This window comes from Malurus melanocephalus, unplaced genomic scaffold, assembly GCF_030028575.1.
Source record: "Malurus melanocephalus ecotype Western Australia unplaced genomic scaffold, MMel_1.1 scaffold_2, whole genome shotgun sequence".
Taxonomy (NCBI): Eukaryota; Metazoa; Chordata; class Aves; order Passeriformes; family Maluridae; genus Malurus; species Malurus melanocephalus.
In genome coordinates, this window is record NW_026623234.1 from 8,071,767 (window position 1) to 8,084,590 (window position 12,824).

Consider the following 12,824-nt stretch of genomic DNA (forward strand, 5'->3'; position numbering starts at 1 on the left):
CAAAATGAAATTTGGATGGGACAAATGGAAGAGTTTCAAAGACATAKAGACCTCTTCCCTCTCAAGACAAAGGATTTGTACTCTAGAGTCTTCCTCAGACTCTTCAGCATAGGCTCAGAACTTGCAGACACCTGACAAACTCCTGCCACCAAAGTTTAGAGTAAACAGAAGTGATGAGTGACACTAAATGTTGCTAATGAGCATCAGGTGTTTGCAGGGGAAAATGGCTCCTCGTCTTAGATATGGTAATTATTTTAAAGATCTATTTAGCATTTAGATTGCTTGGGGGGAAGAAGAGCTTGGAAGAGTTGATTGCCTTGAAAAATGCTCTGGTACCAAGTGGGTCTCTTYGAACATTGCTTTCATATCCTCAGAAAAAAAGCAGAGGTGACACTTCARCTTGGGGTAATTAAAGGGACTTTGACATCATCCGTTGTCCTTGTAAACAGCGTTATAGTGCAGCCTACAGTTAAGGAACTGCACAGTAGCGTTTAAGAGAGATAAAATACAAAATATTGAACACACAGCACTGAAGCCCTGAGAGGATCTGTGAAAGAACTCGACTCTAAGTCACACTCCAAAATTCCACCCCAAGCAGAAGATCCTTTGGTAYGCTTTTTAGTCTTTTAGTCTGTTGCATTTTTAATTCCCTGTGTTCATCWACAGGCTGCCACATCATCATCTCTCACACGCTGAGTGATTTAGGCTAAACTCCTGGAGGAAAAGGCTCCATGAAAATCCCAGATACGGCAGGAGGTAAAAGCAAAGGTCCCAACTCCCCTGTGGCAGCTGAGCATCTCCACCCACAGCCAGGCTGTGCTGTACTGGTAAACCTGGTCGAGGGCATGGATTAAAACCACTCGGGCCAAAAGGACAAAGCAGCCTGCAAACCTCATACACCAGGCTGAACAAACCTAGCAATTTGGAATAAGTCTCTGCTACAATTTGCTACTTTCCCTCAAAAACCTGAGAAATGGCCTGAAGAAAAYKACTTCTGGTTCAAATAGATCCCTCCACGCCTGAGTYGCTGAAACACCACTGGCATGCTCCCAGCCCTGCAGCTYGCTGAGCAGCAAAGGTGACAAACCAACACAGTCCAGYCTTCATCTGCAGCTGTCACTSAGATGATTTCAATGCGCAGAAGTATCARTGTATTAAGCAGCGTTGCAGATTAACACCTTGAGATGGGTAGGATTTTTCAAAAGGGAAGTGATGCTGGACACAGGGAGGATCTGTACAGAGCATTCCCCAAATGCTGCTAGTACAGAAGCATTTCTATTCAAGGACTAGCTGTATTTCTCTCCTTCCTAGCAGCCTCTTCAAGATTTATATTACCAGTTTCCCTGTGTCTGTTGCTGAAGAAATGCCAAGCAGGATAACCACCAAGCTGCCCTCCAGCCCTCARTCTCACACTTGCCTTTGTCCAGCTCTTTATTGCTGCTTCTGCCACAAAGCCAGGGACTGCMCAGCAGCATTCTCCCAGCCACTCACATTTCTTAAAGCCAATAATCTTAAAATACACAAACAGAAATTTAGTCCAAGCAGGAACAATTCAGGCTGAATCCGTCTCCCAAATCTGACAAGTGTATGCACTAATGAACAACATCCACACAATCCTGCAAAATGAGAAAGAAAAATGCAGCAGTGAGCAGAAAGCCCAGCATCAATTTCTGCTAAGAAAAATGTTTCTCTGTTCAGTCTCCTCACCCATGAAATCTGTTGAAAGACAGAAAGRAAGTAAGTGAAGGTGATGGCAGAACACACAAGGACTAAATAGTGCAAGAATTTCTTGGGCAGGCAGGGCTGTGGGTGTAGGTTCACAGACCAGCTGCAGGGTGGTCACTGCTGTAGTGGTCACAGTAAGGGAAGCAGGACAAGCAAACTGCCCCAGCACCAGCACGGTGACTCCAGCATCTTGTACAGCCCAGCCTGAGCTCCAGGCAGTGCCAGCTGTGGTGCCAGTCAGTGCTAAGGCTGGTGCCTGAGGGAGGGCTTCCTTTTTCCATGCTGCACCACAAGCACAGAGACCTCAGACGATGATCAAGCAAAGAAAAAAGTCAACTAAACTCACAGGAGAAGCTTTATTAGGAAACACCAACAAAAATGGTTGCTATTTGCTTTTCTGAGATGGCTGAATTAAAGTTCACTTCCTATTGCAGTATGGGGATGATGTGACTGGTTTGCAGTCACTGAGAGTCACAGCTGACAGCAGAACATTTTTTTCGCTCTGGCCTTCCTAAAGATGAGGCAAAACTCAGAATTAACTGCCTCTATTTATGTTCTTGCCACTGAACTTGCAGCTGTAGTACTGATGGTTCTTATGTTTGTAAGGAATCATTGGAATGGGGGTGGAAAAGATCTAGTTCAAGTTCTAGTCCTGGCCAGCCTTGGTCTGCCTGATCCTCAGTGAGATCCAGAGAAACAAGACTGAAGAAACAATGTCCAGAGCAAGGAGAGGAGCAGGGGGGTACAAGACTGGGCTGGGACATCAGCCTCAGCTCACCCCAGGGCCCCATTCCTGCTGCAGCCTGAGATACACTCACACCAGTGCACCCTGCTGACAGTGGTGTAACATCCCTCCAGTGGGACCAGGCTTGAAAGTCACAGTCTGAACATGTTCTTGCAGGTCCTGGCTGGCTGGCACGGGCCAAGCTGTCTCATGAAATGGAAATGGGACAGCTTGCAGAAGGGCTGGGGGCAGCTGGCACTAGAAACAAGAGACAGGTCTGTGCTGTCCCCAGAGCCTGACCCACCAGCGTTGTACTAGAAACACCCCCAGCCATCACAGGAAGACTCCTACTCCTTTCACATCTTTCTTCTTTACCCTGGTACTCTACTACTGATTGGGCTGAAAGGCGTTCATCAAGCATCTTCCCATTTTTCCTACACTGGAAACATGGCCGCATTTGAGCATCCTCGTACTTATTTCAGTACTTCCCCTTTCACTGCTTTTCTGCTCACCACAGCACTGGGAACAACACTSCTTCTCTTCAGCAAGGGCGCAAATGCAAGCCATCACCTTCAAAACATATCAGCATTGACACGGTTTCTGGTTTGCCCTCATCATATGTTGGGAGAACTGGGAAACAAGGTGTTTTGGTGGGTAAAGAAATTCACACGAACTCTGGTGAACTGTAAAATATGTCATSTCTTCAAATAAACCATTCTCTGTACTTTGTATGCAGCTGTCCCACTTCTTTAACTGTTGTGGGCACTTCCAAAATACAGCTACACTGCAGGGCCAGTCCTGATCACCCAAGCAGCTGGACTAGAGGTTAGAACCAAACAACCCCCAGGAGACCCCAGGGCAGCCCCATGGGGCACTGACATGAAATGCCACGGCAAGAGCTGAAAAGGGAACTCAAGAGCTGGGATGAAGCCTGTTGGAGCTCACAGCCATCCTGGCAGGCAACAGCCACCGTGCTTACCAGGAGCTGAGGCTGCTGCAGAGAAGGGGACACTGAGATCYACCCGTCAGCTGAGTCTGAGATGGGGAAAGGCAAAGCAGCCCTGCTCTCTGAACACAAAACTCAGGGAGAAGAGACACTGGGAAAATAAAGCAGACAGACCAGGAGGTGCAGAGGGATCCACGGGTGGCCTTTTGGGTCAGTGAACCCGCTTTGTCCACTTCACGCTCATGAATTTGTGCCTTCCCCAGGCACTGGCCAGCTCATCACCCAGTGCACCGCCGCGGTTGTTACTGCCAAGCTCAGCTCTGCTGCAGGCAATGGTAAGCTGTACCAGTTTCCATGGAAATCAAAGAGAGAGAAGCTGGCTTCCACCAAAATCACATTAAAAACATAATTTTGTCCCAAGTGGATTATTTTGTTTTCTCTCATTCTTTATTTTCCCAACATGCAGTACAGATGAAGCTGAATTTATTTTAATGACTCCGACTTGTAAAGCACAAGTTTCATCAATAAATCAAGTAGAAGCTATTTCCATTCAGATGGGATGTCTCAAAACCAGGCAAATCTGAACATTTACCAGTGTCATTTTCAGCACATAAATATTACCTTGTTCTGGCCTGGTGTTAATTACTGGTCAGTCACTGGTGAGATTTAAGCAGCATTTTGCAAGCAGATGCAGATCAGCCAAAAAAGCAAAAGGTTGTTCACGTCACTCCCATCCCCAGGCTCCCCTTGCCCAGCGGCTCCTTTGCAAGGTGCTGCAGCAAAGGAACATTTTTTAACACAGCTCTGGACTGTATCACAGGCGTTTGCAAAACACTTTACAGAAACAAAGCCCTGGAAACGTGGATGGCTGCTACCTTGCACCCAAGCTGGGAGAGCAAGGGAGGGACAATGCCTCCTGCCTGAGCATGGGCACAGAGTTCTTTACTGGAGAWGCTGAGCCAGAAGCCCAGCATGCTGCAAATATCCTGTTTATTTTCAAAGGGCACTGCACGGCAGATTTTGCTACTATAGCAGCAAAACAAACGCATTGAAAACAAGTTTTGCTTCAGGTAGATCTAAATATCTAATTTCGCCATTTGCAGTTCTCCAGGGCTTCTCTGCTTCTGTTTAAAGTTCTCACGAGTCATSATGAAAGAATGAATCTCAGGCAACCTAAAAGGGAGGGATACAGGAGCTTTTCTGCTCYAATCTGGACACTCACAAAGCAGTAGAGACCAAAGGAGAAAGGATGCAGGGAGCATGTTAGGATGCCTGCCCGAGGGAAGAGCAGCAGTCGGGTTTCCAGATGCTTCTGAACTTAGAATGTACTTCTAAAATGCTGAAGAAGTCCATTTAAAGGCCTAGAGAGATCCCTTTCCACACACCCTGCAGCCCAACAACAGAGGGTCTTGAGAATTGAGACATTCCCATCAGGTCTCTGCATGAAGCAAACCCCTTTTAACAAACAAAACAAGAAAATTATGGTCCCTTGGTACCTAGATTTACTGAATGTAGCTACTGAATGTAGCCTGGGGAATACCTCTATTTCTAAGAAAATGATCTGCTTTGTGATTTCTAAAGTGAAGTACTTGAGTATTTAAAAAAAACAAACTAAACAAACAGACAACAAATCCAAACAACTGTTTTCTTTTCTAGATAAAGCATTGCTGAATTTGATCCAGCTGTATGATTGCTGTGGACATGGTGCCTCTATGTTTTCAGCCTCCAGCAGAGAAATGACTCGCATATAAATTTTCCCAGTCTGGGTTCTGGTCCCTTCAGAGGCATCTGTTTCTGCTCCAAACTCTTCTGTGCATTATGTATGTGTCAGACCACTGCCTGTCTGACCCTATCCTCCCTCAGAGGGTAGCCCGTCTCTCACTCATTTCTGCTTCCCTCCCAATCCCCCAGTTGGCTCTTCAGAAGATCAGTGCATCATTTTCCTAGGCAGGGCTGATTAAAGTCTTCCCAGCCATCATTACAGCCTGAGAGCCTCCTGGTTTCCAGGGCACTTTGGTGCTCATCACTCAGGGTGTGCATGGCAGGGCTCAGGGACACAGCCCAACTATGTCCTGCCTCAGAAGCAGCACTAACAGAGAAACAACTCCTCTCTGTTTTTACTGAGCTCCCCCAGCACTCAAGCATCAGGCAGCACAGAAAAGCACTGGATCCCCCCACACCAGCAGAYTTCCAGCAAACCTTCACCCTCCTTCCCTACACAGATGCTCTGGCACAGCTTGCTTTCTGCAGAGGCAGACCCAGCTGATTCTAGTTTGAAAAAAACTCTGCCAGGTGAACTGGCAGGCTATTGAGCTCTGATTTTAAACTCAAAGTCCACAAATTGACAATGCTGGCTGAGGTTTTTTTCCCTCTCTTTTACCCCCCCTCCTTTTCTTTCTTTTTTTTTATTTACTTTTCTTTTTAAATAATATGAGGTTAGAAAAGCTCACCAGCCTCCTTGGGGAATCACAATATTTGAAGCTCAGCAATGCACAAGCCAGGAGACCTATGTGGGTGGTGGTGATGCTTCTTCACCCTCAAGCCAGAAGCAGAAGGGTCTTTGGGAGCCTTAYGTAAAAAACAGGCAAGCTGCTAGCTTAAGGAAAATACCAAGGAGGAAGTAACAGGAAGAATTGATTCCCCACAACCTCAGCTCTTTCTTTCAGCATGTAAGTTGGTCCATTAATTGCCAGGAAGGATACTTGTCTCCCTATCCAGTTGAGAAGGCCATATTCAACTGATGAAGGTACATCATCATATCCTAGTCACATCTGTGCCAGCTCCAACAGTATCCTCCTGAAGAATCCAYGAATCCATGCAAAGAACTGGGGTCTGTCTATCAGGGGAACAAACGCAGTGAGAGACAGAGGAGGGCACCAGGCGAGAAAGGATGCTCTTTTCCAAAAGAGGAAGCAAAGGGGAATAAGAAAAGGCTGAAACGCTTATTTCAAAATGGATTTTATTCCAGGCATTAAACAGATTCTGGCACATGCTTTTTTATGAAGAAAAAGGAAAACTAATCTGGGTTCCACATAAATTAACATCTGGCAAAGTGCAACTTATAAGTGAGTGGGRAAAATAAACCTTTTGTAATTGATTTCTGTACAACAGTAGATTCAGCTCCTCTTAAATAAACCTCCATTGGTTCACAGCACAGGAAATTACACTGGATGCTCTGATACAAGAACAGCTTTCTTTAAAGGTATTACCAATGCAAATGCTCTGTATTGACAGTCTAGGGAACTGTTTAAAGTAAACAGGAAAACAACGGTGAGCAGCTGCTTGTTCTGTTAAAAATAGACAGTTTGCTTGAAAAAATCCTAACACAAACTTGTTCCAAAACATGGCACTGTGTGGACTTAGGAGAAAAAAAAAACAGAGATAATATTGTTCATCCTTCCCTTCAAGGGAAATGGAAAGTATGCTAATAATGAGCTTGGACAARACTTTGTTTATTCCAAGAAGTTGTTCAGTTTGCCCATGCTTGACAGCAGCCTTTTGTAATGTACCTCCATTTCAGCAACTGGTAAAATACATTGGAAACCAATGGCTTCCAAAAGATGATGTGTGGGGAGGTTTACACTGAGCTAAAGCAATGCTTTAGCTGACTGAAGAATGAGCAATTGGGAGGGACTTCAGGAGAACATGTCCAAAACCAGGTAGAATTAAAAAATTAAACTTCARACTCCACAAGCAACTTGAGTTATTGACATCTAGCATATGTCCACCTTTGGCCTTTCCTYCCCCAGGCCAGGGCACCTGAAGAAGGAGAGTGTCCAGCCTTCAGCTGCCCCAGCTTACAGCCCAAGGATGCCAGTTCACACTGTGCCAGGAGGAGAGCAGTAGGAAGAGAGGCACAAATCAACACAGCCAGTCCAGGTATGGCTGCTCCAGGAGCAGGCAGCAGCCTCCAGCACTGGAGCCAAACACAGTCAAGGGCAGTGGGCATCGTGCTGACAAGAGTCCATTGAGTTAGGGCTGGCCCAGAGCTTGGAGACTGTTTGTAAGCAGAGCTTCTGTGTCTGCAGCAGTCAGGAGCATCGTTTGTAGAGGAGCTGGGTCCTGTCCCAGAGTGGTTATGGAGAAGGAACTGCAAGAAAGCTGCACACAGAGTGGGAGCAGGGAGGAGGAAAGCAGCACCTGGTAGAGGAGTGAACATGCTGTTAGCTGCAGCCCACGAGCTGCTGGAGAGTGAAATGGGGGCAGGTCAATGGTCCATTTAGGTTCCCTTTAGATGAAAATATGTAATGCTTTCACACTTCATTGTATGTGGAGCTTACGTACAGTACCTGCTCAGTGGCCCTTCATCTGTCTTTGCATCAAYGTTTTTCAAGCCAGGTATGTAAGAACTTGACTGTTCCTGTCTCCTACTGCATATTCTCGTTTTAAAATTCAGTAGCCAATAGAATAGCATCTCTTCCCTCAATGGGTCTGTCTGTCCTGCTTTCTTTCCATTCCTAGGCTATTTTCCTCCTTTCTCTGCCCTCTCCTGACCCCAGTGGTTCCAGCTCAAAGCATCTCTATACAGGGAAAGAGAAATCACTGCAGAGTCAATACCCTCATTTCCACACAGAAGAGCAGCTGCACCATTCTGCAAGGATCAAAAGAAATTCCCTCATGAGCTTTCACAGTGCAGGCACTCTGGCTAATCAGTGCCAAGATGGGGAGCTGATGTCAAAGTGAAGGGGGAGACAGGAAAAGAGCTCCCGCCACAGGATGGATTTAATATTTTTAAACCAAGAGCAAAAATCATTGTCCAGTTTTCACACTAAGCACATGCAATGTAGRAAGAACATTATCTGTTCTTTTGTCAACTGTTTGGGCTAACACCARGCTATTACAAAGAATTAAAAAGAAATACAAACATGAGCAAAAGCAAACAGCTGTTTAGATCCCAAACGAACAACCTGTTTTTTCTACACCAGATCAGAAAGGATCCAGGCAAGGAATTGCCTCATGAAAGTGGTCCCACCATCTGGTTCCCCTGTCAGGTTCTTGGAAAGGAGGATTGGTTTACAAAATCTAGCTCAAGAGGAAAATTTCACAAATCTAGTTAGAAGAAGGTTATGGGGACTGCATTTTTTTGACTAGGTAAGCATCCCTTGGCCAGGTTTGAAMACCCACACTCGGCTAGAGCTGCCTGGTAATTGGGAGCAGGACTGGGATGTTAGCAAGAGACACCAGTGTCTCTGGTATTCCCAGAATACAAAGGAGACACCTCTCAGGGCAGGCCTGCATGGTGGCAGCATTTGTGCAGGGGGCACTTTCAGCTTCACCAAATAACTTCTCCCCAGGGTGCCCGCTGGGAAGAGAGAGGGGTGTCAAAAGCATAGCAAGCCCAGCCTTTTTGCCTCATCTTTCTCAAARAGAGGAAGAAAAGCAACTAGACAGGGGGATTGGGTGGGGCTGTGTTCACAGGGGCTGTGCAGAGCTGGACAGGCAGGCATGAGGACTGCGGCCCGGCCCAGCCAGCAGGAAGTCTGCCATGACCTAGGRGCTGTCCCCTCCTGTCTCTCACAGTGGGGATCTGGGTGGGCTCCTGCCACAGCCTGAGCCACAGCAAGCACATCTGTCTGTGTGTGCTGCCCACGCAGYTCTGGGCACCACCTTCGGTGTGACTGCAGTGGGCAGTAGCTGGTAGCACCASGATGAGCAGCCAGAGAACAATCCCAGCTTCCCTGACATCCCTAAGTGTTGGCACCTCTCTGGCTCCCCCAGAACATGGTACCCTGAACCTGCAGGCTTGTGTCACTCTTGGAGACAGGGCTGGCTTTCCACACATAAAAAAGCTGGAAGGAAGAATTCAACACGGAATAGTCCCAAAAACAATCCATGGTTACGCTGCTAAAACATATTGTCCCTTTTCAATCTCTCTCGTCACCATCGCCCCAGCCTCAGCACATTTGGCTGTAGAGCAGTTACTGTGGGCAGAGGAAGGAATGGGCCCACCAAAAAGAGGTGACAAACCTGCCCCAGGATCTGACAGCCCTTTCCCAGCCTCTCCACTGACCATGACGACTCTTCAGCCAGTCCTTGATGAGGGACATGTGCATAAATGATGCATGGTGTTAGAGCAAAAAGCCAGGCAARCCAAAGAGCTACCAATGTTTGTACAAGCAGAGCCTAAGCTGCTGGACTGAAGGTTGTAAACTCTGGATGCAGAGAAAGGAAAGGATATGGAGAGCTGCAAGGTAATTCTGGTCACTGCAGGTTTTGGGCTGGGTCCTCCTCTATCTCTAGGTGCAGCTGTGCACAGCTGATGTAGGCATCAGCTACAAGAGACAACAGATGGGAAGATTTCAACAACTCTCCTGATCCCTCTCATCCCCAGCTTCTTTGAAAGGCTCAAAACCATCAAGTGCTCAGCTGAAACAGTGGCTTACTGAAGGGCACAACGAAAACATTTAGGGTCAGACATACAAAACCATTCCTCCCTTCCTGATCCTCCTCTGCTCTCCAAGTCTCATGCACAAACAAACAAGGAGATCTCTGTGCTACCATCATGTTGCTTGTAGCAGCTCCCACTGTTGGCCAGGTACACCTGCTTGACAGGGGTTGGTCACCACTCTTCCAGTCTGGTTTTCCAGGCAGAGACCGCTGACAAAGTGTTGAAGGAAACTGCCTTTCATCTTCCACTTCTGYGAGAAGACACAGAAAAAACACAATGTTACTTCCATTCCCCTACAGAACCGTGACTTCAAGGTTGAGGGTAATCTCAAGTAAATTCCAACAACAGTGGAGAGTGAAAATCTGGGTATGGCCAGCATCTCTAAGTCACTGGTTCCTGTACTAAGGTACCTGCAGTTAGGTAGGGTCAGGGTTTAGCTGAGTTACAGGTCTGGATATTCAGATGTGTCTAGAAGGTAAAAACACTAGTGGTCACAGCACCGAGCTTTGTCTGAGTTCAAGAAGCATTTAGACAATGCTCTCAGGCACAGGGTGTGACTCCTGGGGTGTTGTGTGAAGGGCCAAGACGCAGACCCAATGATCTGGATGGGTCTCTCCAAACTCAGCATATGCTGTGATTGTATGATTCTATCAACACAAAAATCAGCAAGTAGTGGCATTTCCAAAGCATATTATAGTCATAGTTTCCTTGCCATTCTTTGTCCTGGGCACCCAGATACCTGTCAAAACTTGAAACCTTTCCATGGTTCCTTTCCAACCCATGGAAAGCAAAGCACTGAAAGGTTCCCAGCAGAGAAAGCAATCCATCCACAGAAAGCAAAAATCACATATCCTACTGTTCAACTGGATCTCTTTCTCTTCCATTGTCCCCTCATCTCTTCTTTCATCAGATTCAAAAGGTCCCATATACAATCTTTTCCTGAAGGTCCACTTTGGTTGTGCTACTTACCAGGAAACAAAAATACATCCTAACCTTGAACTGAAAATTCTGCTGGGAAAAGGTTGTACCTTCCATCCCTGCTGGAAAAAACTGGGAACACYGTGGCTGATAATGAAGAGAAAAATGTAGAAATGAGTCCATGGATTTGGGATCTCCCAGATGAGGTAGTGCCATTCACCTCCAGTGGGACTCAGCTGAGCTCAACAGGTTGGAAGATTGAGGGGTCCAGGCTCCAGGGATTTTCTCTTCATTCTTTTTAGTCTTACAGATGACCCAGTTAGAATTGCRATCTGAGTGCTCAGTCAGTGAACAGCTTAGGAATATTATGAGGATGTTTTGGCTAACCCATGAGACTGATGAAGAAACAGTTTGACAGCACTGATGGACCTCAAGGGTATTGCAGAAAATATATGCAAAGGGAATCAAAAAATTTCCTGCAATATCTGGACAATGTCAAAACCTACAAACATTTTAATTCTTGGGTAGCATAGCAAAAAGACTGTCACATRCTGTGTGGTTTAAGATACTCAGTTCTGTTCATATATTGCTGGCAGCTGTTACATTTCCTGGAGGGCAGGGCAACTGCAAAGCCCAGAGGAATCTGTTGTTCATGTATCACATATTTCTTTAAGTCTAAATAGCAGAGGCAGCATCAATTTTCAGCACTGCTAGCCCYGTTCGACAGGACACCACTAAAGCAGAGCTGTTTGTGCAGCAGGAAGAGGCTGATTTTAACAGAGAAGGGGGCAGAGGAATGCAGYGATGATGGACAGGAAGATACAGCGCAGTCTTCGCACTACAGTGCCCTCACCAGCTGCTGCAAGCCACTGCCTACACAGGTCCCAGGGCCATCTGGCTCCCATCTGGCACAAGCCACCCTACAACGAGCTGAAGAATAGTTAATGCCATAAAGCAGCAGCTGTAATGATGGAATGTAAAGGAGGGGGTCTTCTCCCCAGGAAAGCTGCACCCTGTGCCTTGCTGGTGCCATTGCTTTATGACAGCCTCCCCCCGGTGTCTCAGATACCTCAGAAGAGCCTCTGACCTTTTCCAAAGCACACCTACTTCCTTGCCCTCCACTTTCCCACTGCCTCTCTGTAGTTGGGAATTCCCAGTCCCCACCTTCCCCTGTGCATGTGCTAGAGGAAGCCTGCCAGCTTTCTCTCCCACACACCCCGCAGCTCACCAACAGACCCTGCTATAAACGAACATTATGAGATTTGAGATGGAGGACAAGGCAATCACTGGTTTTCTCCTTCCCCCTCACTGCTCAGGAGAAAACTAGCACCACTGGAGGCTTGTTCATGTTATTCCTTCACATGAGAGACCTGCTACTGTGGCACTTGTCCATGCTGAGGAGGTACCCACTGTGATGTCTGTAAGGAGAGACTGCAGCAACAGGCACAGCAGGATACCCAGAGCACATCCACTGCTGCTAACAAAATCAATCAGGTTCTCAGTGAGTCACACCACTGGAAAGCCCAGCATGTCAAGACACCCCAGACACCTTTGTTCAAAATAAACTGGGGCAAGGATGGGGAAGGGGGAGGAGGAACACTGAGAAGGTGAGAGCTGAAGGTGAGGCTCAWTTGGGCTGCAGGGAGGTTCCATGTATGTAGCTGTTAAAAAGCATGCTGACAGGAAAAGCCAGAGTAGGGCTCCTCATCTCAAATCAGAGCAGTATTTTCAGAATGATGAATTTTACCCTTTCTGATCAGAAACTGTACTTTTCTGCCCTTCATGAGACACCAGAGCAACTCCCTGGATTTCACCTGAACCTTTCACATATACAGACCACAGGATTACCAAAGACAGCCCAGCATCCTGCCAGGCAGAGAGAGATTGTATCTCAGACCTTTGGGGAGGGTGGGCAGTAGGAATGGATGGGAACAGGAGACAGGACGCTCATCTCCCCCTGTCAGTCACCTCAGAACTGAGCATTTATTCTAAAATAGTTGCCTGCTGACATAGTTATGGAGGGATCCAAGGTACAAGGCCCTTCTGGGAGGGCCCAGCTTTCTCCACAGACCACAAGGGAAGCCTGGACTGATAACTTTTAAATTATAGCAATAAAAACCACG

At 46.8% G+C, this 12,824-nt stretch overlaps 1 protein-coding gene across 3 annotated transcripts in view; it reads right to left on the reverse strand.

The window, feature by feature from the left end:
• Window positions 1-3,799: 3,799 nt before the first annotated feature.
• The window catches only part of GALNT16 (polypeptide N-acetylgalactosaminyltransferase 16), a 69,690-nt gene continuing 60,665 nt past the window's right edge, over window positions 3,800-12,824 (reverse strand). Inside the window, exons 15-16 of one of the 3 annotated variants that reach the window (XM_057367142.1) lie at window positions 9,894-10,033; window positions 3,800-7,535 (exon numbers count right to left, since the gene is read on the reverse strand). In XM_057367142.1, the coding sequence (XP_057223125.1) occupies window positions 9,896-10,033 (138 nt within the window). In that variant the 3' untranslated portion in view covers window positions 3,800-7,535; window positions 9,894-9,895. Of the gene's footprint in view, window positions 10,034-12,824 lie in introns of all 3 variants that reach the window. The other 2 variants (XM_057367133.1, XM_057367151.1) reach the window with 2 other exon arrangements.